Source organism: Monodon monoceros, unplaced genomic scaffold, assembly GCF_005190385.1.
Source record: "Monodon monoceros isolate NGI ecotype Baffin Bay Population unplaced genomic scaffold, NGI_Narwhal_1 Super_Scaffold_10, whole genome shotgun sequence".
NCBI classification, from domain to species: Eukaryota; Metazoa; Chordata; class Mammalia; order Artiodactyla; family Monodontidae; genus Monodon; species Monodon monoceros.
Window position 1 is genome coordinate 27,086,521 of NW_021703766.1, and position 26,915 is coordinate 27,113,435.

General features: G+C 53.0%; 1 protein-coding gene across 14 annotated transcripts in view; it reads left to right on the forward strand.

Moving 5' to 3' along the window:
- The window catches only part of KIFC3 (kinesin family member C3), a 66,652-nt gene that overhangs the window by 15,133 nt on the left and 24,604 nt on the right, over positions 1 to 26,915 (forward strand). For 3 of the 14 annotated variants that reach the window (XR_003796415.1, XR_003796419.1, XM_029240989.1), the window contains exons 3-4: positions 19,831 to 20,038; positions 22,598 to 22,740. Coding sequence is in view for 3 of the 14 variants with exons in the window: in XM_029240989.1 (XP_029096822.1) it covers positions 19,831 to 20,038; positions 22,598 to 22,740 (351 nt within the window). In the remaining 11 variants the exon portion in view is untranslated. The other 11 variants (XR_003796413.1, XM_029240977.1, XR_003796421.1 and 8 more) reach the window with 9 other exon arrangements.

Genomic DNA, 26,915 nt, shown 5'->3' on the forward strand with positions numbered 1-26,915 from the left:
CCTCCCTCCCTCCTTTCTTTCTTTCCTTCCTTCCTTCCTTCCTTCCTTCCTCTCTCTTTCTTCCTTCCTCCCTCCCTCCCTCTCTCCCTCCCTCCCTCTCTCCCTCCCTCCCTTCTTTCTTTCCTTCCTTCCTTTCTCTCTCTCTTCCCTCCCTCCCTCCCTCCTTTCTTTCTCTTTCTTTCTTTCTTTCCTTTTCTTTCCTTTTCCTTTCTTCCATAATTATAGACTTTACAGAAAAGTTGCAAGAATAATACAAAGAATTCCCAGATACCCTGCACCTAGATGCCCCAAGTATGAACATATTACATTTGCTTTATCCTTTTCTCTCTCCCTGAAGTTGCAGACGTGATGACTTTTTACTTTACACTTCACTGTAAATTTCCTAAAAATAAGAAATTATAACTTCTGTACAATGATCCCAATCAGCAACTTAATTTTGAAACAACACTACTATCTAATCGTCAGACCATATTGGGATATCATCAACTTTCCCAGTGATGCCCTTTATAGTGAAAGGAAACACAAGCCCATGTGTTGCCTTGAGTTGTCACGCCTATTTAGGTCCCTTCCACCTGCAACAGTGCCTGAGTTTTTTCTTTGTATTTCATGATGTTGATGTTTTTGAAGAGCACAGGCCAGGTCTTTTGTAGAATGAAGGACCCTCCAGCAGTGCCTGCCGTGTAACTGGCCCCCTAATAAGTGTTACCACGTATTGAGTGCCCACCGTGTACTAGGCTCTTCCCATACATTATCTTGTTCATCTCTTCAACTACCCTTTGAAGGATAAGTGATATGATTATGCTCATCTTGCACACGAGGAAAACAGGATCAGAGAGGTTAAGGGGCTTGCCTGAGATGGTTCAGCCAGAGAGAGGTGGGCCTAGATTTTAACCCCAGAGCCCAAGCTCCTAACCACTGGACCATCGTGGCCTGGGGAGTTTTCTTGGTATTTTACTTGCTGGTGTTGTTTCTTTTAACTTCTGGAACTCTGAGGTCAACACATCGTTGTCAAGGTCCCCAGCCATCTCCTACCCAGAACTGTCCCCCATATACCTATCAAGATAAGATGGCTGACACTTCGACTTTCCCCAGGCCTATAAGAAAGGAGGGGGTAATTAGCCTTCAGAACCTTGAGACTGTGAGCAAATGGGTGCCGAGGCTTATGGGGTGAAAGTTCACCTTTGAGGCTAGAGGTGAACTTCTGACCTGAGTCCCTGTTATCGGCTGGAGCAGGGTATGAACTGATGGACCCTCTCTGGTCTGGTTGCTGTGGCTGCGGCTGGAGCTGAAGCAGCAGAGAGTCACCTGGCTCCCCTTCCTGCCTCTGCCCAGAGCTGCAGCCTGAGGTAGAGCATCCTCTCACAGGGTCTGGTCACCCTCTTCCAGGAAGTCCTCCTGGCTTAAGGCCCAGCAGCCCCAGGTAGCCCCTGCCTCCTTTACTCTGACCCTGCTTTATTCTCCCTGCCTCTGCCCCCTCCAGAACAGCCAACCTCACTCACTGAACAGGGTAGGTGTTCGATATCTATGAATGAATGAATGAATGAATCGGCCGCGGGGGCCTACCTTTTGCTTGTCACCCTGACAAATCACCGTTAAGCTCTTACCAGCCTCTCCCTCATCTCATATACCAGCTGGTTGGCCATGAGTTCTGTCTGCACTGCTCTTGAGAAAACTACCTCCTTTCCATGCATTTCTGCCCTTGTTTGCAGTCGGGCTGGCCCCTTGTGGCTCATACACTTCTCTCTTTTCCCAGGATTTCCCCAGCAGCTTCCACTCAGGCCTTGATCTTGGGCTGCTCTTCTCATCCCATCACAACTGTCGGCTTAGTACGTTCCCGGGTCTTTCTCTGGGTGATCCGTCTATGATTCCACATTTCTAGAGAATTTATTCATTTACTCATTCAACAAACATCCACTGGGCATCTACTATGGCTAAGGCACTGTGCTAGGTACTGGGACCAGCAGGGAACAAGGTAAAGTCCTTGGCTTCATGGCAGAAAGACGATTAAGGGGCAAACAATAAACAAACAGCGATGGCAAGATGCAATACGTGCTAAGAAGGAAAGAAAACAAGGGGATTGCACAGAGAATAACTGGGGGTTACTGACTGGACTGGTGGCCAGGGGAAGCCACCCTGAGGAGGGGACAGCTGAGCTGAGAGTCTAAGGACGGAGGCAGCATGCGCAGAGTTCAGGGAACAGCATTCTTTTTCCTTTTAATTAATTAATTTTTTTACACAGCAGGTTCTTATTAGTCATCCATTTTATGCACATCAGTGTATACATGTCAATCCCAATCTCCCAATTCATCACACACCACCCCCACCCCCGGCGCTTTCCCCCTTGGTGTCCATACGTTTGTTCTCTACAGCTGTGTCTCAATTTCTGCCCTGCAAACCGGTTCATCTGTACCATTTTTCTAGAGGGGAACAGCATTCTAAGCAGAGAGAACAGCAAGTGCAAAGGCCCCGTGGCATGTTTAGGGAACAAGAAGGAAGCCTGTGTGGCTGGACCAGAACTGAGCTGAGGGAGGTCATCAGGCCAGCACTGCAGGGCCTTGTCGGCCACAGTAAGGAGTTTGGATTCTGTTGTAAGCTTCACGGGAAGCCACTGGTTCTCTTAGAGTCAGAAGGTGACATGGTCTCCTTTTCGTGTTAAACCTCTCTGGCTCTTGCAAGTGGGTCTGAGGGAGGTCCTCCAGGGTCCTGCCTGTGCCCATTAGCATCCCTCCCTTGCCCTGCTTGGCTCCAGAACACACTGACTCACTGGGCATCCTGGGCCTCAGGCCTGGCCTCCCTCTCTCAAATCCCTTCCAGCCCCACTCTGTCCCTTGCAAGCTCTAAAGTGCTTCCATCACAGTGGCCACTCGCAGGCTCCAGGCCTCCCTGGATGTCCCTCCTGCAGAGACCAAGACTGGGGCTCTGGACTCAAGCAGATCTGGGACCAAGTCCTGGTGTGGCCACTCACCAGCAGAGTGTGGCCTTCCTCTGAGCCTCAGTTTCCTCCTCTGGAAAAGCGGGGCTACCAGTAGCACCGACTTCATGGGTACCTGTGTGGATTAATGGAAAAAGCTGGATGGTGCCTGGAGCCATGACTGGCATCTGGCTAATGAGGCTGTATCTGTGTCTCACCCCTTCTCAGCCGGGAGCAACGGGATGAGGGATGAACGGTGCCTATCTCATCTCTTGCCACAGCCCAGGCCCTGAGGCTCAGATGTGAGCTGTGAGGGCCTCACGGATTCTTGACCTGCTTTTTCTCTGCTATGTAACCACTCAAACAGCTGGCCTTGCTGCTGGCAGAGAATAGCTCTGGACAAGGGGCTGAAACCTGAGGAGGTGAATTTAAACCGCAGATTTACAATACCTTTTATGAGCTTGGCAGGTGTAGCCGAAGTGGGTGTTTTCAGTAAACACAGCGCAGCCATTGATCACGCTGGGGAAATAGGCTCCACTGACTCGACAAAGCCCTGGAATGTTCTCGTTAGGGCCCCATTTGGAGCCTACATCGTGGAGAGTGCTGGACCCATGTTTGAAAGACTTCCACTCTTTAGCTGTGTGACCTTGGTCAGGTTAATTAATGGAGTCTCTGTTTCCTTTGTAAACTGCAAACCAGACCCCTCGAGGTTGTGGTGGCAAGATGTGACAATGGCCAGGAGAAGCTTTGTGAACATTGAACCACTGGGCCCTGTGAGGAGGCGGTAATGAGGATGATGCTTGGGACAATATAGTGTGGGTTCTAGAATCAGACAGACAGGGTTCTGGTCCTGGCTGTGTGACTTCAGGCAAGTTGCTTAACCTCTCTGAACCTCAGTTTTGTTATCTGTAAGATGGAGATAAGAGCGGCACCAGGGTTGTTGGGAGGATTACTTGTGATACAGTAGGTTGAATAGTGTCTCCTACAGACTCATGTCTATTTGGGACCTGTTAACGTGACCTTGTTTGGAAATAGGGTCTTTGCAGAGGCAATCGAGTTAAGATGAGGTCATACTGGATTAGAGTGGGCCCTAATCCCATACAACTCTTGTCCTTATAAGAAGAAGAAAATTTGAACAGACACACAGAGAGGAGAACACGATGTGGAGACGGAGACAAAGATTGGAACAATCCGTCTACAAGCCAAGGAACACCAAGGATTGCCAGCAACCACCAAAAGCTGGAAGAGGCAAAGGATTCTTCCCTAGAGCCTTCAGAGGGAATGTGGCTCTGCCACCAGCTTGAATTCTGACCTTTAGCTTCCAGAACTGGGAGAGGATAAACTTCTTTTGTTTAAACCTTCCAGTTTGTGGTAATCTATTATAGCAGCCACAGAAAACTAATACATGTGAAGATCCAGAAAAAGTGTCCAGTGTGGTCCTTGGCATGTAGTAAGTGCTGTAGAAAGATTAGACATTATTATTAGTGTTATCATGCCTATAATTATCTTTCTTTTTTTTTTTTTTGGCTGCGCTGGGTCTTCGTTGCTGTCCACAGGCTTTCTCTAGTTGCGGCGAGCCTGCTGTTCGTTGCAGTGCGCGGGCTTCTCATTGTGGTGGCTTCTCTTGTTGCAGAGCATGGGCTCTAGGGCTTCAGTAGTTGCGGCACGCGGGCTCTAGGGCTTCAGCAGTGGTGGCGCGCGAGCTTAGTTGCTCCGTGGCATGTGGGGTCTTCCCAGACCAGGAATCGAACCCGTGTCCCCTGCACTGACAGGCGGATTCTTAACCACTGAGCCACCAGGGAAGTCCCTATAATTATCTTTATTAATGGTTTAAAGTAGGTTGTCATGGCTACGGACTTGGTTGTGGGAAAGCCCTGCAGTCTTCCCACCTTAGACCTTGCTGGGGGTGAGGTCAGGTGGCTGGCCTCCTGGGAGTCGCCCGGTGTGGTGACAGCCCAGGCCTGGTTTCTGGAGCCTGCCTCAGCAGATGCCTCAGCAACCCGTCTGGCAACAACATTCCTCTGACCCTCGGGCAGCTGGCTGTCACTCCACAGCTCATTGTGGTTTTGTAACTTGTAGACGAGGAGCTCACTTTGGCAGTTCTGAGCCCAGAGTTTCCTCTGTGTCAGTCAGATCCCTCGCCTTCTGCCCGGCTTCTGTTCAGCCACTGGAGGCGGGTCTTCTGAGGCCCTTCCTCGGCAGGAAGGCAGGGACACACAGGCCCCTGGGGTCCTTCAGACTCTCGAGGACAGATCTGACTTCATTTCCCACCCTCCTCGGGGGCCTGTCACAACTCCTGGGTCTGGGGCAAGCAGCGTCAATGTCGGGGTTTCAGGTCAGTGGGCAGTGGAGAGAAGTAGCCTCAGAATACCTGGTCTGGCACTTCCCTTGACTGACCACTTGATCTTTTAGGGCCTCGGTTTTCTCACCTATAGATGGGGATGATTTGAGGATTTGAGGAGTGATCAGAAGTGGAGGTGCCCTCCCTCAAACGTGCCCCACCATGAATGACTGAGTAGCAGGTCGAACGCTGGGGGGGGGGGGTTGACCACATCCTTTCCTGTTTATGTCCACTAATTTACATCAGGACCGAGCGGGCCGTGAGGGGAAAAGGGACTAACCCAGCTGAAGTTCAAGGCTGTGAAAGCCTGTCTGCTGGGCAGGGGCAGCCCAGCTTAGTCCATTGTATGAATGGACGCTGGGTCCTCTGGGGCAGATCTCACCACAGGGCACAGACTTAATCCAGGCACCAAGCACTGCATGTGTGCCCAGGTTAGGCGGAGGCAAGGAAAGGAATCTGGGGTCTTGGAGGTATTGGTGGTATGTCAGGACACCGTGATGCCATGAACCCAGGCAACTTTGCCATGGGACAAGCATGGCTGGGCGTAATTGGGACAGTAGATATTTCTCCCCTTCTCCCCATGCCCTGAATGGAGTTTTTCTCAGGTGTGTGCCCCTCACTTTCACTGTCAGAGCCTATGTTTCCAACATCACATGCAGCACATTTTTAGGGCATCCCCCAGCCTCTCTGGTGATGGGGGCTCAGGTATCTGCATTGGTCTTGGAGGGAATCCTGGTCAGACAGGCCAGATGCTGATGTGGTCCCAGATCAGCTGGTGGGAGTGATGGGCAAAGAACCTTGCAAGCAGCCCCTGGGGCTTCCAGGAAAAATTTGGTGCAAGGGTTCCTAGAAAACACTGGGGCAGTGGAGCTTGGAGCATGGAGACACAGGGCACTCTGCACCTTTGGCCTTGAGCCGGCAGAGCCAACCCTGAAGCTATTCCAGTTACAAATATGCACAATTCTGCCACCAGCCAGACACCCAGGACCTCCAGAGCCTCAGTCACCATTTACCCAGGAGGCCTGTTCGCTGTGGGGCTCTGAGCATTGCAGGTCTGGTTTGGGCAGAGTCTGTTTCTGTGGGTAAAGATAGGACTGATGGGAGAAGCAAAAGCAGGCCAACCCAGGTCCCAGGCCTCAACTGTCTGCCAGCATCGGGCTCCAGAGATGGTATCATCCCAGCCAGGACAAGGCTAGGCCTGAACATTCTGGAGCATCTGTACGGCCATGCTTCTGGAACTCTTTTCCTATCTAAGTCCCCTTCTATTTTTATCCACACTTGAGTTAAACAAACAGGATTTGAGTATCTGCTGCATGCTAGGCTTTGTGGCAGAAGAAAGAATAGCAATCATGATAACGGCAGTAATTCTAACAGTAATCTCTATCTGTAACAAAGGATAATAATAATACCCACCTCCTAAGGTGCTATAAGGATTGAATGAGATCTTGCACATAAAGTACTTAGCACATAGTGCCTGGCACATAGTAAGTGCACAGTAAATATTACCCAGAATAATAATAACTATTATAATTAGGGCAGACATTTATGAGGATACAGAGGCTCAGAGAGGTTGAATACCTAAACCAAGGTCACACAGCACGGGGGCCTGAATCAGGGAGCTCCAGGGTAGTGGAGGAGACTGATAAGTCCCCTACAAGCTCCAATCGAGTGTACTAAGGGAAGAGCAGATGGTCCTGGGGGCACAAGGAAGGTCCCATGGAGGAGATGATATTTCTACTGGGCCTCACTAGGTGAATGGGCTGTCATCATGGAGGTAAAAGCATGTGCAAGGGCAGGGAAGCACGGACACATGGTAAACTCAGGGAACAGAAGGAGGGTGCCTTGGGTGGAGCAGTGGGAGAGAGGGCTGGGCAGGTCAGCTGCAGGCAGATGGCAAAGAGGCTTGAATGCATGCTGAGGATTGACACGGGGTGACAAGGACCCCACCGGCTGTACCCTGGAGAGGCTGTATGGTACAGTGGTTCAAGACCTGGCCTCTGGAGCCAGCCTGCCTGGGGTCACATCCACAGAGCGGGGCCAAGAGCAGCATGTGTACCCCAGGGCTGGGGGAATAAGGCGGGAACCCTCGGCCTCGGGATGTATCCCCTCAGCCTCTACCAGCTTGGCTGCCAGGTACGTGGGTTTGACCCCAGGGCTAGGACTCGCAGAGGCAGCCTCCAAGATGTAATTTCCTTTGTTCCCTTATGGCTGGGACATCCACTGCCATTTGCCCAAAGAGGTGGGCCTAAGGGGATGTGCCTGCGTGGACGGGGGAGGCTCGTCTGGGAGGAGGTGCTTCCTGGGTTGTCTGCCTTTGGAGATTTAGACAGGGAAGCCTCTAAGACCCTCTGGGAGTCTCCTGTTTCAGCAATAAGTTGCCCTAACAGCAGAAGTGGAATGAACTCTTCACTCTTATTGGCCAATTCTGCTCTCATTTTGGGTCCCCTGTGCCTGTGCACCGGGTTCGGGGTCAAATCTGTGTTGACGTTGCCTCTGGGATGGCTGCATCTGCCTGCAACTACATTGGTGCCAGGCAGAATACAACTGTACCAGTTTGAAGGGCCCCCAGGAGCCGCAAGTGCTTCCTACGCATACTTTCTGGGGTGCCACAATGTTTTCAGGGCACCGACAGAGGCCCTCGCCAGCCCAGGCTCTCTGTTTCCAGGGCTTCCTTGATGGAGCCATGCCTTGCCCTGACCCTCAGGGTCTCCTCCTTGACACTAGCCCTCCTTTGGCCTCCATCCATCTTCTTGCCATCCTCCGCTGATCCCCCAACCCTCCAGGCCCACACCTGCTCTTTGATTCTTGACTCCTTCCGCCTCCGAGGAGGTCAGAAGCTCCCATTACTTCTGGTTGGAATCTGGAGCCGTCACCTGCCACTTAGGTGTCTTCATACATACCTTTCGGAGGCGGGGGTACTTGGGGGAGGGGTGACTGGGGAGGCGCTGGGTGTGATGGCCCACTCCCAGGAGGCAAATCTCAAAGGCAGCTCTGGCCCAACCTCCATACGGTCTCCCTCCCTCCTTCCTCCGCCCCTTCCATTTACTTCCTTCCTACCTTCTTTTCTTCCCTCCCTCCCTCCCTCCCTCCCTCCCTCCCTCCCTTCCTTCCTTCCTTCCTTCCTCTCTTAAACAGCTTTACTGAAATGTAATTAACAAACCATACAATTCACTCACTTAAAGTGTACAATTCAAGGTTTTTAGTATAGTTGCAGAATTGTGCAACCATCCCCATAATCGAATTTGAGAAATTTCATCACCCCCAAAAGAAACCCCATTAGCAGTCACTCCCCATTTTCCCCACCTCCCAGCCCCTGGCAGCCACTCATCTCCTTTCTTCTGCTGACATTCATTTGTGAAGCAACTGTAAACAGGGAGGCCAGAGCCCCAGGTTCACAGCTGGAATTACCCCTTCCTCCGGCCAGGACCTCAGGGAGCAAAACCTCAGAATCACACAGTCATCCCTTCCAACTTGCCCACTCCCTCCCTCACGGCTTTAGTACTGGAAAGTCAACCAGACCATCCTCCTCATTTACCCAGGGAGGGACGTGAGACCCAGAGAGGGGAAGAAATCTGGTCACGCAGTGGTTGGGAACACAGCTCCTGGCCTGGAGTACCCACCTTTCCCAGCACTCCAAGCTGCCTTCCCCTGGCTGCCCCCTACTCATTCCTGGGCCTAGCCCCTCTTAGAACATAGTACCCCAGTTTTTCCATCTGTAAAATAGGAATTATAATACCCACCGCACATACTGTTGTGAGGATTAAATGAAATCCACAGCAATCCTATACGTAGAGTTTAGCCCAGTCCCTCAGCAGAAGCAAGCTAAATCGAATTAAATTCCCACCCTGGCGTTCCAGGCCCTGCACATCCTGGTTGTTTGGGATGGGTGGCAGCCCTCCCCTTCCCCTGTGAAGATGACGATGTATGCCACTGAAACTACCAAGGTCCTAGTCACTTCTTCCCTGTCACCTGGAAGCTGGTGATGTCATCAGGGCGGGCAGAAGGTTGAGACTCGTCGTGATGACTAACAACCCAGAACTGTGGAAGTCTGGTTAATCGGCAGTGTCAAAACTTCCCATGGCTGTTTGCAATCAAGGGCCACCCCCAGAGGCTGGGCAAGAGGCCGCGGGGCTGCCCCAGAACCTGGGTGAGATGTGCTGGCAGTGCCAGGAGGCTGGCAGGGTGGTCAGGGGCCGTGGCTGCAGTTCTTGGGAAAACACGGCTGCCCTCACCCGGCTGCTGCCTCTGTGCGCCCCACTCCCGCCCCCCAGGAATGGAAAGCTGATTGCAGATGCCAGCATCTCTTGAGGGATTTTCTTTGTAGAGATGGTTGATTGACTTCTTGCCAGAAGACTGAATGCAGTTGCAGGCTGGTGTCGGAGCAGGGATAACCTTAGTAATGCTGGTGGCCGTCTGAGCAGAATCTTCCAGGGTTGTGGGATGTTCCAGAACCCACCTGGGAAAGTGTCTGGGGGTTCGAAGGGCAGGCAGGGCGCGGGTGCGCTGACTCAGTACTCTCGGCCTGGCCCAGCCCAGCAGACAGAAACCCAGCAACGGAACCAGACGCTTCCCTCCCTGACAGCCATCACTCAGACTTTTTATATGGCTCATGCCTCACAAGGGAACCAGGCTGGGCGAGAATTCCAGATCCGAGAGAAAAACTGTAAATTAGTACGAAAAGTAGTTCTCGTCCAAAATGCCGCCAGTGACAGTGTAAAGTGTAAATTTGGTACAGCCCTTCTGATGGCAATCTGGCAACATGTTTAGAAAGTGTAAAAAAAAAAAAAAAAAATGCACAGACTATTCAGATTTTTATGAAATTAACAACCCCACTCTCCCCCCCCATCTCCTACCCTCTCCCCAGGGAATGAACAGGCTGCATGTGGGGAGATGTTGCAGCAATGCTATTTATAAATGTGAAAAAATGGGAGCTCCTCACATGTCTGATTCCGTGGAACGGCCAGTTCAGTCGGGGCAGAGCTGTTCGGAGGAATATCATGCAGCCATTTAAAATGTTTATTCTTTTCAGTCATTTTTACAGAGCGCTGGCTGTGCCCCACACAGTGTGACCCCAAGGTCGGACGGGACCTGGGCCTCATCCTCAGTCTGGAACCTGTAGTTCAGAAAAGAGCAGGCCCCAGTAGGAAAAAGTAACTTGGAAAATGCTTGGCCTGTGATTTAAAGTGAGAAAAAGGCAGAGTAGAAAATTGTATCCATGGTCTGTCTTCCACTATAACCGCAGCTGGTGCGCCAGGCTCTGGGTATCACATGTTTGCTCTTATTTACTTCTCAAGACAGCCCAGTGAGTCAGGCACTATTGCTACCCCCGTTGTCACAGGAGGAAACTGAGGCATGGAGGAAGTGTCAGAGCCAAGGTTCAAACCCACGATCATCTGACCCCAAACCCACTTTTAACCACTGCTCTATACAGTCTCCCCTTAATACAGAAATAATGTCTGTTCAAAGTCAAGTACCAGGAAGAACATCTGAGCCAATGAGAATAAGTTAAGGGCGGTGGGATTTGGCGGAGAGGGGGGTGCTTTTTCCTCTCTTGATTTCTCCTGCCCTTGTGCAGGAAAAATTAAAATTAAAGTTAAAAAAACCCTCAGCTACCTAGAATTTGCAGCAGGGGGGAAAAAGGAATGGGGAAGTTGGAAAAAAAAGTGGAAATGATGTTAATAATGCATGTCTTGGCTTAGAACAAGGAGAATGATTTAGAAGCAAGAAGAGAAGCCAGGGAGGGAGCTTTGGGAGAGGGAGCCCAGGCTTCTGGACGATCCCATGGAAGGGCTGACTCAGAGGGAGGGCAGTGGCGGCAGGGCTCATCTCTCATAGCCATCCTTCTTAAATCTTTTTATTACCTGATGCTTAATTACATATCTCCTCGATGTTTGCATTCCTCTCATTGTTTAGACGATGGGAAATGATAACGGAAACAAACCCCCGTTTGCTTTCAACCCTGGAATGCTGCGGGCAGGGTCTCTCTGCCAAGTTCGTCATCAAGAGGTTTCAGGTGCCCCTCACCTAAGAGCTGGGAATTGCTGCTGAAGTCCAATCTCCCTGCTAAATGCAGAGAGGCAGTCACTGTCTAGAGATTTTAGAGCAAGGTGGTTTTATTGAGGGGGGGGTTGCCTTGTTTTGGAAATGGGAGAACTGTTTCCCCAATTAATACAGCTTTTAGAAGGAAGGCACCCTAGGACAGGGAGGGCACAGAAGGAGCAGGAAATGGAGAAGGGAGAGAAAGGTACCACTTGTTCAAATATCTATTGGGTACGGAGTGCCCGTAGGAGCTGAGTCTGTAGCAGAGGAGAGAGACAGGATTAACAGTGCCAAGACCCAACCCCTTCACGTCCACTGAGGAGCGTGGCTTCCTCAGAGCTGGCAGGTGTGAGCCAAGGGCCAGCCCCCCGATATGCTCAGAGGTTGAGGGCCCGTGTCCTGCTGCTGGTGAGGAGTACGAGGCATGCTTGCAGGGCTGGGTGCAGAGCCCCGCCCGTCCCTCCGGGAGCTTCCCAGCTCTCTCTGTGCTGTCCATGACGGGGCTGTTTCAGGGCTACTGGAAAATGTGGCTTCAAAGCAGTGGCTAATTGAGTCAGGATTACTCACTATGTGACTCAGCTCCAGGAGGTATTCTCTGACTTCCGGAAGCTGCACCCAGGATTGTGCACAGATACCCTATTCACAGCTGCAGGGTGCTCCTTACTGACCACATTGAAATAATTCCTTAAGGATCCTTTCACTTACTTCCTTTTGATAAGACTTATCGTTAACTTACATGGGAAGAAAGTCTGTTTGGACATGCTTAATGCAACCTGTTCTCTCCCTCTAAATTCTAAGTGATCTAGTTATTTATTCAGAGAAAACTGATGTGATGCCAGGCACCTAGTGCCTGTAGGAGCTGAATCTGTAGCAGAGGCTTTACCTGTGATCAAGCCAGGAAAGGACCCTGCCCTCAAGGAGACAATGTTGTAGACAGGAGAGGCCTTTACAATCCAGTGTGGGAGGTTCTGCAGTGGGGTGAGAGGTCAGGGGACTGTGGTGTCTGGGAGGGTCAAGGAAGGTGACATCTAAGCTTGAAGGACTTGAAGGACAGCAGGAGCCGGCCAGGTGAAGGTGGGTAGAGGCAGGTGGGAGTGGGGTGAGGAGAGAGGCCTTCTGGGTAGGGAGAATAGCATTGCAAAGGCCTGGAGGTGATCAAATCTCAAGTCATTTAAACTGGAAAATCATGTAAATCTTAGGTGTGCTTTACTCGGGGGTGCTACGAGAATCAGATTAAACACAGTCTGGCTTGTTATTGCCCCCTCCTTGCTGCCCTCTGTGCAGAAGAACCCTCAGGCCTTTGGCTACCTCTCAGATGGATGCCTGAGAGTTAAGGGGTTTCAAGCCCTTTGAACAACAATGGTGTTGCCCCTCACGCCCCCCCCTCGAGGGATGGGTTAGATGTACATATGGGTCTGCAGTGTTCTGGCTACTGCATTCTTATGGCCCTCCCACAAGAGGGACCCTTATTGTGGGACCCTTATGCTTCTGCCAGGAGGTAGGCAGGAGGTCAAGGTCAAGGCCAAAGGCTGAGTCCACTCTTGAACTCAAGAGTCCTCACTCATGAGTTCAGGACCTCAGTGTTGCGGTGGCTGAGTTTCTGGCAAATCCTTCACTTTCCGTATGGCCAGGGAGAATTGGCAGCCTCCATAACAAACCATCAGTGAAGTTTCTGGGATAGAAATGACCTTGAAGTCATTGGTATGTAGTTCCTGACATTGTGCAATCTTAAATTCCAACAATCATGAAGCAAATCGGTTTTGCATTTCAAGGCAGAGTTTTGCTGGAATTCGGAAAATGCTTCCTCACAGGTCTCAATTTTCTTTTTCCTTCACTGGTGCTTTGAACTTTTTTAAAAAAATTTATTTATTTAATTTGTTTATTTTTGGCTGCATCGGGTCTTCGTGGCTAAGCGCAGGCTTTCTGTAGTCGTGGCGAGCGGGGGCTACTCTTCATTGTGGTGCACGGGCTTCTCATTGTGGTGGCTTCTCTTGTTGCAGAGCAAGGGCTCTAGGCGCGCCGGTTTTAGTAGTTGTAGCACGCAGGCTCAGTAGTTGCGCACGGGCTTAGTTGCTCTGCGGCATGTGGGATCTTCCTGAACCAGGGATTGAACCCGTGTCCCCTGCATTGGGGGGTGTATTCTTAACCACTGCTCCACCAGGGAAGTCCCAAGGTGCTTTGAACTTAAACTCCGGCACCTATATACATATAGTAGTGCTATATGTTTGTGTATATGTATATATACACACACACCTATTGGGTTCATATCTCAGCGCTACCACACACTGAGTTTGTGAATGAACTTTAGGAGGCTCAGTTTTCCCTCCTGAAAATGGAGGATATGACGATACCCACCTCAAAGGGTGTTCGGGGTTACATGAGACCTTGTTTTTAAAGAGCTCAGTGCAGTGCCTGGCACAGTGATAGCTGTGGATAAATGGTCACTATTATGTGCATAGAGGAAAAAAAACTGTACTAAAATGTTGGCAGCATTTATCTCTAGTGGGTGGGATTATGGTTACAATGAACATCTATTACTTTGGTAATCAGAGAAAAAGAACAATAAATGTTATTATTAATTTAAAAATCTGGCTTTGGCTTTGTTGGAAGGAACCTGCAGTTAATGTCAACGAACAGACCACAAGTAAGACATGGCCTCCGGTTCTACATCAGGACTTTAAAGACAGACACCCCTACCCCACTGCCCTCCTCAATCAAATGCTAGGTCTGTAACAAAGGGAGATACTTGGTCAGAAATCTAGAGAAAATTTGCCCTCATCCAACCTTGCGGTCCCCCTGACCAGTGCTGTCTGGAGGGCAGGCAGGGGGATTCAGAGAAGGTACCTCTCAAATTATGGCCTGCTCTCCCATTGGGAGGATTATCTGGGGTTCTTAGCTAGAAATCTCTCTCTCCAGGGAACCATTCCAGAAGCATGACAGGCACCCTCTATTGGGCCTGCACTGGGACATCTCAGTGAGAAAATAAAACACACACGAACCCACTTGCAGTAGGGGGATTGTGAGTGTCCTGGTCTGGCGTCCAGAACAATCTGAGGCCCAGAACCTTGGCTCTGTCTCTGGTTGAGATTCTTGACGGCCAGCCCAGCGCCTGCTCAGCAGCAAGAGACAGAACCACCTGGAGCTGCACGCCCCCCTCCAGTCCCTCCTCACTCCTTCCAGGCCATCGGGCCGTCGTCCCCTGTTAAACAGGAAGAGGCAGAGCGCCCCCCTCCCGGGATTGTCTGCGGGACCATCAGCCTGCACTGGGCTGGCTTCTGAGTTTCTTTTCTCTCTCCTCCTTCCACACCCTGGAGGGGGAATATTGCTGCTGACACTGGAGTGAAATGCCGCCTCTGTTTGGGAGACAAAGAACAGAGTGGCTCCTCCGGGTCAGCTGGTTCTCCTTGGCCGGCCGGCTGCCTGGCCTCCCCAGGCTTCTTCTGGGGCATCCTATGAGGAGGGCCATCTGCGGCTACACCAGGAGCTTCTGCCTGCTCCGGAGCGGCTGCATTCTGAACGTGTTTTCACTGGAATGCAAAGGAATATTTTACCTTAAAAAATCCCAAACAGCTTCCCTGCTCTGCAAGACGTTTATCTATTGAGGGGGTACGAGAGGGGAATAGGGTGGCTGAGGAGCAGGGGGCAGCAGGTGGTGTCCTGGCTGGGCAGGCAACCTGGCCTGTGTATTCCTAATAGAGCTAGTGAGAAATGTGTGTGAAAACCCGTGTGCTAATGTGTGACAGTGCATGCCTGTGTGCACTAACTAGAGCGTGTGTGGAAGCGTGTACTGGGGTTTTAAAGCATGTACAGGCTGTAGTGTGACAGAGTCAGAGAGCGTGTGAGAACGTGTGTGAGCGTGTGCAAGCGTATTGTGTACTCAGGCGCATGTGCAGCATTTGTGGGAAAGCATGGGGTTAAGTCTGAGCACCGTACAGGAATGTGAGTGCACGTGGAAAGTGCGTGAGAATGTGCAAGTGTGCACACGTACTAGCTAGATTGTGTAAGAGTGTGTGTGTAGTGTGCACGCTAGAAGGTCAAGAAGACGTGTACTAGAGGTTGTGAGAGTGTGTGAAGGGTAGCCAGGGAGCACTTGTAAGTATGCCTGTGAGTAGTAACTACTGTGTGCGAAAGTTTTGTAGTACTAGGCTTTGAGGGGGTGAGAACGAAAGTGTAAGTTTAAGTGCAAAAGTGCGGGGATGTGTGTGAGAACTGTGAATGTGTTCATGTGGACTCACTAGAGCATGTGTGCAAACATACGTGAGAGCCACGTATACCGTGTATGTATGTGAGCACGTAGAAGGTGCGTGTGCGCCAGGGGTGAGAGCGCACGTGTGCACGGGCGTCTGTGGGGCGTGGGGACACGCAACGGGAAGGTCTGAGCAGAGTGGGCGGCCCCACGTGCGAGTGTGAGTTTGTGCGTGTGTGCGCGCGCCACCACCCCCCACCTGGGTCTGAGCCGGTTGCCATGGGAACGCGCCGCGGCCCGGAGTTAATCATTTCCTGTGGAAAGTGTGCGGGAGGGGCCAGAGAGGGGCGGGAGTGGGGCGGGCCGAGGAGGCGGCGGCGTGGAGCTGCCTCCCGCTGGAGGGCCGGGCCGAGCCCCGGGCGCTGCGGCGACGCAGGGATCCTGCCTCCACCAGGCCGGTGAGTCCGGGGCTCGGGCGGGCTGAGGACGGGCTGGGCGCTCGGGTTCCGCCCGGCCTGTCGTTCGGGGTGCCGCGTCCTGGATCCCCCTGCGCGGCCCCGTTGGGGGGCGCAGGGAGAGCCGGGCCCCGGAGACCCGGCACTGCGCTATCCCGTCCCCCACCCCCCTGCGCCGTCCAGTCTGAGCCGAGCAGGGCATGGGGGCGGCATGTCCCCTGGAATCCAAGCAGCCTCGGGACCCCCTTTCCGATTTCAATGGCCCGGGAAAGCCGGACACTGCCGGGGAACCGCGTGCCCGTCAGCGCCGCCCCCTCCCCTGGCAGAGGTCCCTGCATCCGCAGGGCTCCCCTGAAGGCTGCAGTTTCGGGCCCTGCCACCCCATAGGTCCCCTGGGCAGTTCACTTTCCCCTTCGTAGGGCCGGGATGGGGTGGGCCAGCCCCAGGTTAGGAAGGAGGGCCTGGGCCGGTGCCGTCCTGGGCAGTGGGCGAAATTGAGCCTTTGACAGCGGTAGCCTGGGGCGGTTGGCGGAGGGGGGGGGGCCGGGGGGGGCCGGGGCGGGGAGCGGGCCCAGCAGGAAGGGCGAGCCAGAAGCCACCTCCTTCAACCCCCTGTTGTGAGTTAGAGCAGAACTCTGGCGCAGTGAAGGGCCTGGTCCTGGCAGATTTTAAAGAGGAAGCTGGTACCATTTGCACCTCCGACACCCCAGCACCCCCAATACACACATCTGTCTCAAGGTTTGGGGTCGTGGCCACCCCTGGCCTTTCATCTTCTCTGGCTTTCTGTCTGCCTGAGGCTGAGTGAGCACGGTACGCTGGCCCAGGCTGTTCCCCATGCCCTTGATAAAAGTAACCCTCTCCTTGGCCAGAGAGTCATTTGCAAGGAATGCAGTCTCAGAATGGGGCCCTGTATTTGCAGTGACTAGATTTTAGGGACACAGGGTCATGAGTTCTGCTGTCCTTATGGACACCGGGGAGCAGAGATTTTGAAATCTGGGTTGACCTGCAAAACCCAGGACGTGTGACTGTGCGGAGGGGAGGTCCAGCCCCTGTTCAACCTCCTTGACATTTTGCCCGCTCTCCCAGGGAGACCAAGCCTCCTGGGCAGCAGTCTCTGGGCAGTTGTCAAATGTGTCCCCCAGTCATTGCAATATCCCTGGTCTGGGGCAAGGGGGCTGTAGCTCTACCACCCTGGCCTACACCCAGAGAGGCAGGTGCTGGCTCTCCTGCAGCCAGCCCTCTGCATCCACCCACCACTAGATAGAGGTCACTGAAAAAATAAAATTTGGGTATTCTTTGTATATGCCAGTATTGTTCTGAACATTGTATATATGCATTGTCTAAACTTTACACCAATCCTATAAGGTAGAGTTCTCCCCATTTCACAGATGGAGATACTGAGGCACAGAGACAAAGTAATTCTCCCAGGGTCACACATCTAGTAAGTGGCACAGCCGGGTTCTGAAGCAGCTTTCGGTCATAACCACTCTACTCGTATGCCCCCATCACCTCGCCCCATGACCTAGGTTTTTGAGTCTCCAGCCTTGGACTGTTTGAAAGTCCTTGATACTTTTGACCTTCACACCCCTCAGGCTGCTAAATTCAGCTGCTTTTTCCTTTTCAGGATCTTGCACACACCCTTCCTCTTTCTTCCTGATATCTTCCTGACTGCCTCCCAGCTTCCCTTCCTGAAACCAACGAAATATTGTCTCCTTCTGTCCCTGACCCCCTCAGACTTAGCTGATCCCCTTTAAAAGTCTTCTCCCTCAACTGTGACATCGACCTTCAGTGTCCTCCGCCATCTCACCTTCCCAGCGGCTTGGCATGCAGGTGGAGCCTGTCTCACTCCCTCCTCATCCCTTGGGCAGCTGAGCCTCAGGGTTGCTTGTGCGCCCAGCTCCGTGCCAAGCAGCCTGGAGAAGGGGACATCTGGTTCCTCCTGGTTCCTTCCATTCCACACTGCTCCATCTCCCATTTCCTCAGCAGAGCTGCCCACATATTGGATTAGCCTCCAACCCGCCCTTTGGCCGGCAGTCCTGCCCCCTCCCAGGGAGACTGCACCCAGGAGCCTCCTTCCTCCTCCAAGTTGTCTTCCTTAGTCCAGGAAGGCAGCGACCATGATGCCCTAGTCAGGAGCCTGGCATTCTTCCAGGGCTCAGCTCTGCGAACATCGGTCACCAGATGTTCAGGCCACCCATCCTTGCACTCTTCTCTTGCCTCTTGATGCTTCAGTCATTCCTGTCCCTGTGTTGACCCAGCATGTGCAAATCTCTCCTATGCTAAATACCACATCCTCTCCTTCCCATCCTAGCCAGCTTCTCCAAAGTGAAGGAAATGGCAGCTTCTTCTAGCCCCCATCCCCCTTGGGCCTTCCCACATCTGCCCTCTGCCCTGCTCCACTGACCTTTCTTCCAGTTTGACCTCTCCGTGGCATGGTTCCCTGGGAACTGACCATCCTCTCCTTCCCACTTACTCTCCGGTCACCTCTGAGGACTCTGCACCTGCCTGGTGCTCCTGCCACCTCTGACCTTCCTTCTCCAGCTTTTCTTCCCACTTGGAGTGAGCTCCATCCTTCTTGGTTGCCTCTCATCTTGCACCACCTTTGGTGATTGCATTCTCACCTGTGCCACAGTGACCCCCGTCAGCCTCCCGGTTCTGTGTCTCCATCTCCAGCCCTGCTCTCTTCCAAGCTTAAGTTTGAGCTTTTGTGTGCATTCATTTCTGGGCCTTCACCCAAAAGCCATCACCAGGTGTTTGGTGTGGATGTAGCTTCGCTCTAGGCTGGGTGCTGTGGGACCCACCCTGGGAAGCCATAGATGGTCAGGGGAGATGGACACTGTTCAAACATATCTTTACTGCCTGGTAGAGAGTGGTCAGTGCAGTGAGGGTTAGGGAAAGTGGCCTACAGCCCAGGTGGTGCCATTAGAAAGTCCTTGGGTGCCTCCAACTCCATTTTAAAACCAAAAGCAAACTCCATATTGCCCCTCTGAGCTGACTTGGCTTCTTCTATAAATGGCATTACTTGTTGTCTGAGTCTGGGACCACAGCTTGGTGTCACCTTAAATGCCCTCAGAGCTGCTTTGCACACAATAGGTACTCAATAAAGACTTGTGTAGTAAAAGAAGTCTGTTCTGTTCCTTTGCTCTGTTCATAAGGGCCCCATGGGGCTTTCTACCCAGACCAGTGTTCCCCACACCCACCCCCATTCTCCATACCACCTGGTGCCTCCCTGCATCCTGTTTTGATTGTGGAGGTTTGTTGAAGTGTTTACCTCCCTCCTGACAGGGAGCTTTGAGGCCATGTCTCTCCTGATCAAAGAGGACCCCTGGCAGGTGCCTGGCACACAGCAGGTACTGGGTAAATAATTATTAAATGAGGAATGAATGAATCTTTGTATTTCAAATCCTAGCTCGGTGTCTGTCAGTTGTAGGTACAGTGTGAAGGCTAGTTGAATACAAGAATGAGCTGATTTTAAGAGAATTTGCTATATGTAAGCCTGATGTCACAGCCACAGTCAGGGCCCCTTCTGAATAGATTCATGGAGACGCTGTTGACTGGTGCTTCCTCCGTGTGGGGCTGTGACCTGTCTTTATGCTGCCAGGCTCCGAGTGGAGGGGCTGAGATGCGGGGTCTCCACATTGCGCTGCAGAAACACCTGATGGGCTCCCTGCCCACTTCTGAGCCTCCCTTCTCCTTAACTAGTACCCTGAAATGGTGATAAGCTCTGTTTCAGCCCGGGAGCCCAGGGGCTCCTTGGGGGACATTCGAGTTGGGGCTCTGGTTTACAGGTGACCCAGTTCAGCGGACCCTTCCAGATGGTGGGCTCCGATCAGCTTGGGATGGGGGCGCAGGGTTCCGGCTAGCGGGCTTCAATCTCGCTTTCTTGCTCTCTCCGCAGGCTGCCCGACGCCCGGAGGAGGCCGCTGAGCCCCGCCGGGCCATGGTCCCGTCTCGCAGGACGTGGAACCTGGGAGCCACGCCCTCGCTGCGCGGCCTGTGGCGAGTGGGCCGGGCCGGGGAGCCCGAGCCGGGGATGGCTCGCCCCGCCCCAGCCAGCCCGGCCGCCCGCCCTTTCCCACACACCGGCCCGGGGAGGTTGAGAACTGGTGAGTCCGCATTTTTAAAATGCCTCTTTATTTCCTTTCCTTCCTCCAGATACCAGCGATGAGATCGGGGTTTCTGGCAAGTTCCTAGGCTCAGTCAGAGCTGTCAGGTAATTACAGGGTATCGGCAGCCCGCGAGCCGGGCGTGGAGTCAGGGCGTCAATTTCGCTGGGCGCTCCTGCCCCGCGCCTGTCTGTAAAGAGACGCCGGGGACGCCGAATTAAACGTTAACGCAGTCTGTAGCGCAGGGGGAGAACGCCGCGGATAGCCACGCGCTCCCTGGCCCGGCCAGGTGGCTGTGGCTCTGCGATCCGCCTGTCCTTGGCGGCGGAGCGCTCGTGGTCTCGCTCCGGTTTCTGCCCGCGGCCGGTAAACAAGGTAGGTGAACTGCTGCCCGGTGCCCTGCGCGGATCTGACACTTGATTCCGCCAGGGCTCGCCCGCGGATGGCGAGGAGTGGACGGAGGCTGCTCCGGAGCGTGGCCTGGCAGGGAGTGGGTGCCATGCGCTCCTTTTAGGTGCCATCCAAGGCGGCCCCGACAGCAGGTGGGCAGTGAGGGAGTCCCCGAGTCTGGGCCCCCGCTGTGCCCCTGGGGGAGCTGTCAACAGCAGCTCTCCTTTCTGGGTCATGTCCCCTGGTGCCTCCAGCGTCAAGAAGTGGGCAGCTCCTCTGATTCCCGGTGGGAGCTAGATCGTCAGGACCGGGGAGCTGCCCCATGACTGTCTGCCAGCCTTGGCTTGGGTAGGTTGTCCTGTAAATGTGGGGACGGGGGCATCTTCAGACAAGATGCCTTCAGGGGTTTGCTGTCTGACTGCCCCTGACCTATGGGGAGAGGGCTGTAGATTGCCAGCCTGTCTGAGCTGGCAGAGTCCCTCCAGGACATCGGGTCCAAGCCCCCCTCTATGTACAGAAGGGAAAACTGAGGCCCAGAGAGGGCACATAGCAAACTCCAGTCCCCTCTCATCACACTTGTGCCATAGGTGGCAGCCAGAGTGCTGCCCTCCGAAGTCTCTCTGCAGGGGACAGTGAGGCTGGGGGTGACCCTGGAGGCCGCCGGGGAAAGCTTGGGCTTTTGGATCAGGTAGCCCCAGTTGTCTGGAAGGGGCTGAAGATGGTCTCTACCCAACAAGGTTGTCCAAAGGATTAAAGATGAATGAACAGTATTGCTTTTCTGGTTAAAAAAAAAAAAAAGAAAAAGAAAAAAAAAAAAGAAAGAAAGCAAGAATTGAAAAAAACAAAAATATGTTCTCTTGGAAAACTAAAAAACAAAACAAAAACACAGAAAAGTATAAGAAGGAAAATAAGAATCACCTATAAGCCTGTCACTAAACATTTTATATAGTTCCTTCTAGTCTTATGTGTGTGTGTATTGGTCTCTTAAATTAGTATTATGAGGATTATATGACCATACAGACTTTTATCTACTTTTAAAATTTAAGACAAAGGTCCAGTGAAATCGTGTGTGTGAAATGCTAAGCGTGGTGCCTGCCACTGGGTAGAGCCTCAGCCAGTGTGGATGTCCCTGGGCCTCTCTACCCCCACCCCCCTCTTATTGCTGCCTTGAGAAGGGTAGGCAAGCAGAGGGTGGGGTAGCACATGGGACTGGAATACGGGCTCTGTGTGACCCTGGGCACATTATTAACCCTTCTGGGTCTCCAGTTCCTACCTCTCAGCGTTGTGAGGAGCTGATGGCCTGCATTGCTGGCTACCTTCTGTGTGAGCGCTTTACATGTGTCTCCCCGTTTAATCCTTATCACAGGACTGAGCTTGGTTCCTTATGCCCATTGTATTGAGAAGGAAACTGAGGATCAAGAAGGGCAATAAGGCCTGGAAAGCACTTGGCCCAGTGCTGGCATTCAGGATGTGATTGCCCCCCAGGGTGGGAGCTCTGCGGCTTGCCCTATGAGGCGAATCCCCTCTCCCGCCCCGTCTGGTCCCACAGGCTCTGGAGGTGGGTCAAGGGAGGGGTGAATGGGGTGTCGCTGCTGCAGCCCTCTCCCCCCACCCAGTGAGGGAGGTGGTGTGTCAGAGGCTCGAGAGGATGTGCCTTAACTGGTCCTGAGTGTGTTTTTGGAGGCTGCAGGGACCACGCCACCCAGCGTGGGGTTGGTCTTTATGAAGGCAGGGGAGAAATTGCCACCTAGAGGCAGCCTCGGTAATGAGGCCGCGGCCCCAGGGTGCACCTCCTGTGAAGATTAGTGCAGCCAGGGTGGCATCAGCTTCCTTCTGCTCCTGTCTGTAGAGGGTGTTCGTGGGCAGGTGCCAGCCCTAACGCCACCATGGAGGGAGGGGAGCCCGCTGCCTCCCGCGGGGTCTTGGGCGACTTCCTGCAGAGGATCCCAGGGCGGCTTGTGGTTAGGAAGGAGCGCAGCCTCCGCCGAGTGCCAGGCCTTCCCTCTGTGTAGGGCAGGCATGTGAGGGCGTGTGAGTCCCTCCTGGCAGCACCTGGGCTGCCTGGAGTGTGTGAAAGGGGAGCTCAGCCGCGGCCCTGGCCAGTGGTCCCCGGCCAGCAGTCTCCAGCCAGCGTCAAGCATCTCACCTGTCTCCTCTGTCCTGGGACAGGGCGTGGAAGAGACAGCCCGGCTGGCGGCGACGAGGACTCCAGCACCCGAAGTGCAGCTCGCCCGGCCCTGGCTCAGTGCCGAGCCCTCAGCGTGGACTGGGCGAGCCCCGGGAGCCCTCACAGGCTCTACCTGACCCTGCAGGTGAGCCCTGGGGCGGTCAGAAATGCCAGGGCTCGAGCTGGGCCAGTGTGCCGTGGCCCTCTGAGCTCCAGCAGCTTCCTTCTCCAGGGAGGGAAGCAGGGAGGGAGAGCTGGGGGCCTGCCTTCTGCCTCTTGCCAAGCTCCTCATGGCACATCCACCCTGAGCCTGCCTGAATGGGGCAATGTGCTTATTAGGTTAGCTTGGGGGAGATCTCACAGGAGATGACAGCAGCTTCTCAGCCACGCCCTGGCTGAAGTGTTAAAGTGGGAACTGTGGGGCCTTCAGTGAGGAGCTATTGGGAAGATGGGCAGGTTTTTAGGGGAGCTGTTTATTCCCACTGGGGCATATGAGTCCATGGGGCAATACTTATTTACATTTCCTCGTTTAAAGTGAGAACCTAAAGCTAGACAGAGGACTTTGCCAAAACTTGGGTTCTTTTCTCTTGCAGTTATCACTGCAAGTCAGTTATCATGTGACTTTCAAAAGACAAACTTTACATATATATGTGTAGTATTTGGTTGTAGAATTAATACATCATGATAGCAATAATAATAGCTGCTCCTCATCGAACACTGACTTTGTACCAGGCTTTGTGGCATGTATTGTATGTCTCACATCAGTCCAAGACACGGTTACTGTTTTATGTGAGTTTTATGGATGAAGTAAGGGAGGCTCAGAGAGGTCAAGTAACTTGCTAGTGGTCACACAGCAAGTTGGGATCTGAACATGATGAGCTTTATAACACATGGTGTAAAGAATTCACACGTGGCAGGAATATAATATCTAGAAATTGAATGTCTCCTGTCATCCTGTATCTTTGAGAAATCCACTATTAAGAGTTTGGTGTTTATTTATATTTCCTGTACAACCACTTCATTGAATTTATACAATTTTTATTCTTTATTTTTACCTTCTGTTCTGTGACTAGCTCTTTCCCTCAAGAGTAAGTCTTGGTTATTTCTTCACGCCTGTCAGTATATAGAGAACTACCTCGTTCTTTTAAACTGCTGCATGATCTTCTACTTCAGGGTTTATCTAACTGATCCTCTGTATTGTTTCTGTTTGCAAAGAGATCCTTAAACAAATACCTATGCATTCATGCAGCTATAGCTTGAGCAATTTCAGGATAGCACAGGCTCTGTAATTTTTAAATGGATGCATTTGTTAACAGGTATTTATGAAGTGCCTACTCTGTGTTAGGTGCCAGCACACAGCAAAGAAGAGAAATAGACCCAGCAGTCTAGCAGAGAGGCCAGGAGTAATCAAATGATCACAAATGTATGCGCAAACATTGACATAGTGGCCGAGGATGAAGGACCAGAGTTATCTGGGGGTGTTGCCAAGGCCCCTCCCTGCAAGAAAGATTGTGCATGAGGGGGCCACCTTGAAGGGACACATGCAGATGGAGGGCAGGAGGGGCTGTGGGAAATACGTGCCCTTTGTGTTTGTCCTCCCTCGTGTGGCCCCAAGCCGGGTCTGAACATGGACCCCTTGTTTGTCGCTTCAGGGACAATCTTGGGCTTCTGGGTTTTTGTCAGCCCTTCTTATGTGGTTCATCTGAAAATGTAACCGAATGGTCCTTCTTTTATCTATAAGGTCTGCGAGGAAAGCACGTTTCGGGGACAGTTAAAGAAACTGTTTTTATGTTAAAGAAACCATTTTTTATGACTTGAGCCATTGGTAATTAAATCGGGAGGTGGTCAGAAACCAGCAGCCTTGAGTTGGGCGGAGGCTCTGTTCTTGGATTTTGATTATGGGGTGTTGGGTTGTGGTTACCGCTGAGTCCTGGGGTCAGCAGGTCTGCTGAGGATCTAAGAAGCTCCCACCAGCAACCAGTTTCCACAGCTGTGTCCTGGGCCGTTGAAGCTTCATTCTGTTTATAGGGGCTTCAAGGCGGATGTGGGGCCCAAGTAGGGACCCAGACAGAGTGAGGGGACCCAGTGGGTCCCCTGCCAGCTTCTCAAGCAGTTACAACCTGAGTCGCTCCCTTCGGAGGCTGCAGAAATTCCCAACCCCCCGGGGGCCTGCCTGCCCATCCTGTGGCTTGGCCAACAGGCCAGAAATAGTGTAACCTTTGCTCTGGGCGGCAAATGGAAACTTCCAGCTGCCCCCGTTGCCGCCACCAGTGACAAGGCTGCTCATGCTGGTGTGGCAGTTGGTCACAGGGTGGGGAAAAAATTAAGTCGTGGGAATTTTCCTAAATACGAGAGACTGCTCACCACCCTCCCTTCTCAAGCAGAAAGTAGAGTTGCTGTTTTAAGAATGAGGAAATGAAACTCCAGGGAAGGTAAGTAACTTGCCCACAGTCACACTGCTCACCTGAGCCAGGCTTCACACCCAGGCCTTTCCGACCCCAGGCTCTGAACATTTTTTAAACGTAGCATTTGTCTTTTTGTTTTGAATAAGGTGGGCACAAAGACACGCACAAAAGTGTCTGTAATCTGCCTTGCTAGATAACTTCTGTTATCAGAGATAACAAAGCAGTACATCATAGATGCTTACAAGCTTAAAAATGCAAATGCCAAAAAGATTCAAAATGGAATGTAAAGGCTTTCCTTTCTTCCCCCTCTCTCGGTGAAGTTTGTTTTGATTTCCCCCAAAGTTTAAATGCTGCATATTTCTCCTCTTAGCCCCTGCACCATCATCCGACCTCTCAGAGGAAACCAGTGTATGTTTCCCCAGATTTTTTTTTTGGAGGCCTCTTTTATTTCCATTATCCTTAAATGGAATCGCACTTCACGTGTGGTTCTGCTGCTTGCCTTGGACGTCTTTCTGTGTGAGTTGCAGGTGGTTTTCTCTGCGTGAGAGACTCTTTCTGCCTCTCCCCTCTGTCTCCCCACCAGTTCACTGGCCTGTTCTACCTCAGCCTTCTTTGCCTTGGTTCCTCCTTGACCTAGAGACAGGGTCCTGCGGTCCCGGATAGCCATGTTGGGGGGTGGGCCATGGCCTTTCCCAGCTCATATGGACCCGGGTGCCCCCTCCTAGGCAGTCCCAGGCTGGTGCCGTTTGAAGGTGAGGGCAGCTGACATCATGGTGGGGGGCGGCGGGCATTGCCCTGAGACTGCCGTGTGCCTGGTGGGGCTGGACAAGCCTGTGAACGTTGGGGCAGTGCACCTGCAGCGATCAGACCACTGCAGTGGTGACTCGGGGCTCACAGGTCAGCTGAGTGAGCTTCACCTGAGGGCTTCTAAGTGCCCAGGAACCTTGTTTGCTGGTACAGAGGGCTGGCTGCTGATGGGGGCCAGGAGAACACACTGCCCCCCTCTTGCTGTGAGATCTGGGCATGTTTTCTTCCAGACTCCGGGCCTCGTTGTCTCCACCCACAGCGTGAGGGATGGGCTGGCCGGGTCTGAGGTCCTCACCAGCTCCGGGAGCGCACCGTCCTCAGGCTCGAGGGGGGTCTCCTCCCCGCCACAGTCCCCCTCCCCCTTCACGTGAGGACTCTGGTTGTGTCTTGGCAGCAGGCCCTGCGGGACAAGGGGTGCGAGAGCAAGAGTCAGGGGGCGAAAGAAGAGAAACTCCTGAAGAGGCAGGCGCCGGCCCCCAGGCGGGGCCGGGAGGCCCAAGAAGCTGGTGGCACCATGAATGTAGAGAAAACAGGTAAAGGAAGTCTGCCCGCTGACCTGGCACAGCCCAGGCTAAAGCCGGTGTCGGAGGGGAGGCCCTTGTCCCAGACACCGTCCTCCTCCCCTGGAGGTGGCCCCCTGGACGTGGAACTCAGAGACTGCAGCCTGCCCATCCCCACTCCAGGGACACCCTCCTCCCAGGGCCGCTGCTGCGCCACCGGTGATAAGCAGCTTTGGCCGGCATGGGCTGGGGTTGAATTTCCCCGCTTTTTGTCTTTTCCCCAGCGCCTGTCAAAAGCAGGGTGAAGGTGGCAGCCTCAAAGACGCCACCTCCTGCAGAGAGAGGCCTGACCCCCTCCTTTTGTCTCCGTGGGTCCATCAGGGACCCAGAAGCCCTAGGACACGGCTTCGCTCTGCTGCGTCGAGGCTGGGAGAGAGGAGCTGGTGGCTCCACTCTTCTCCAGCAAGGCTGACAGGCTCTGGAAGAGGCTGTGTACCCCCTTTGTGGGGTTCCCCAGCAAGAACCCAGAGCCCAGCAGTTACTGGGAAAGTGCATCCTCAGGGAGCCTGAGGGGAAGGCCAAGAGTGAGGGGGAAAGGAGCTGGCCTT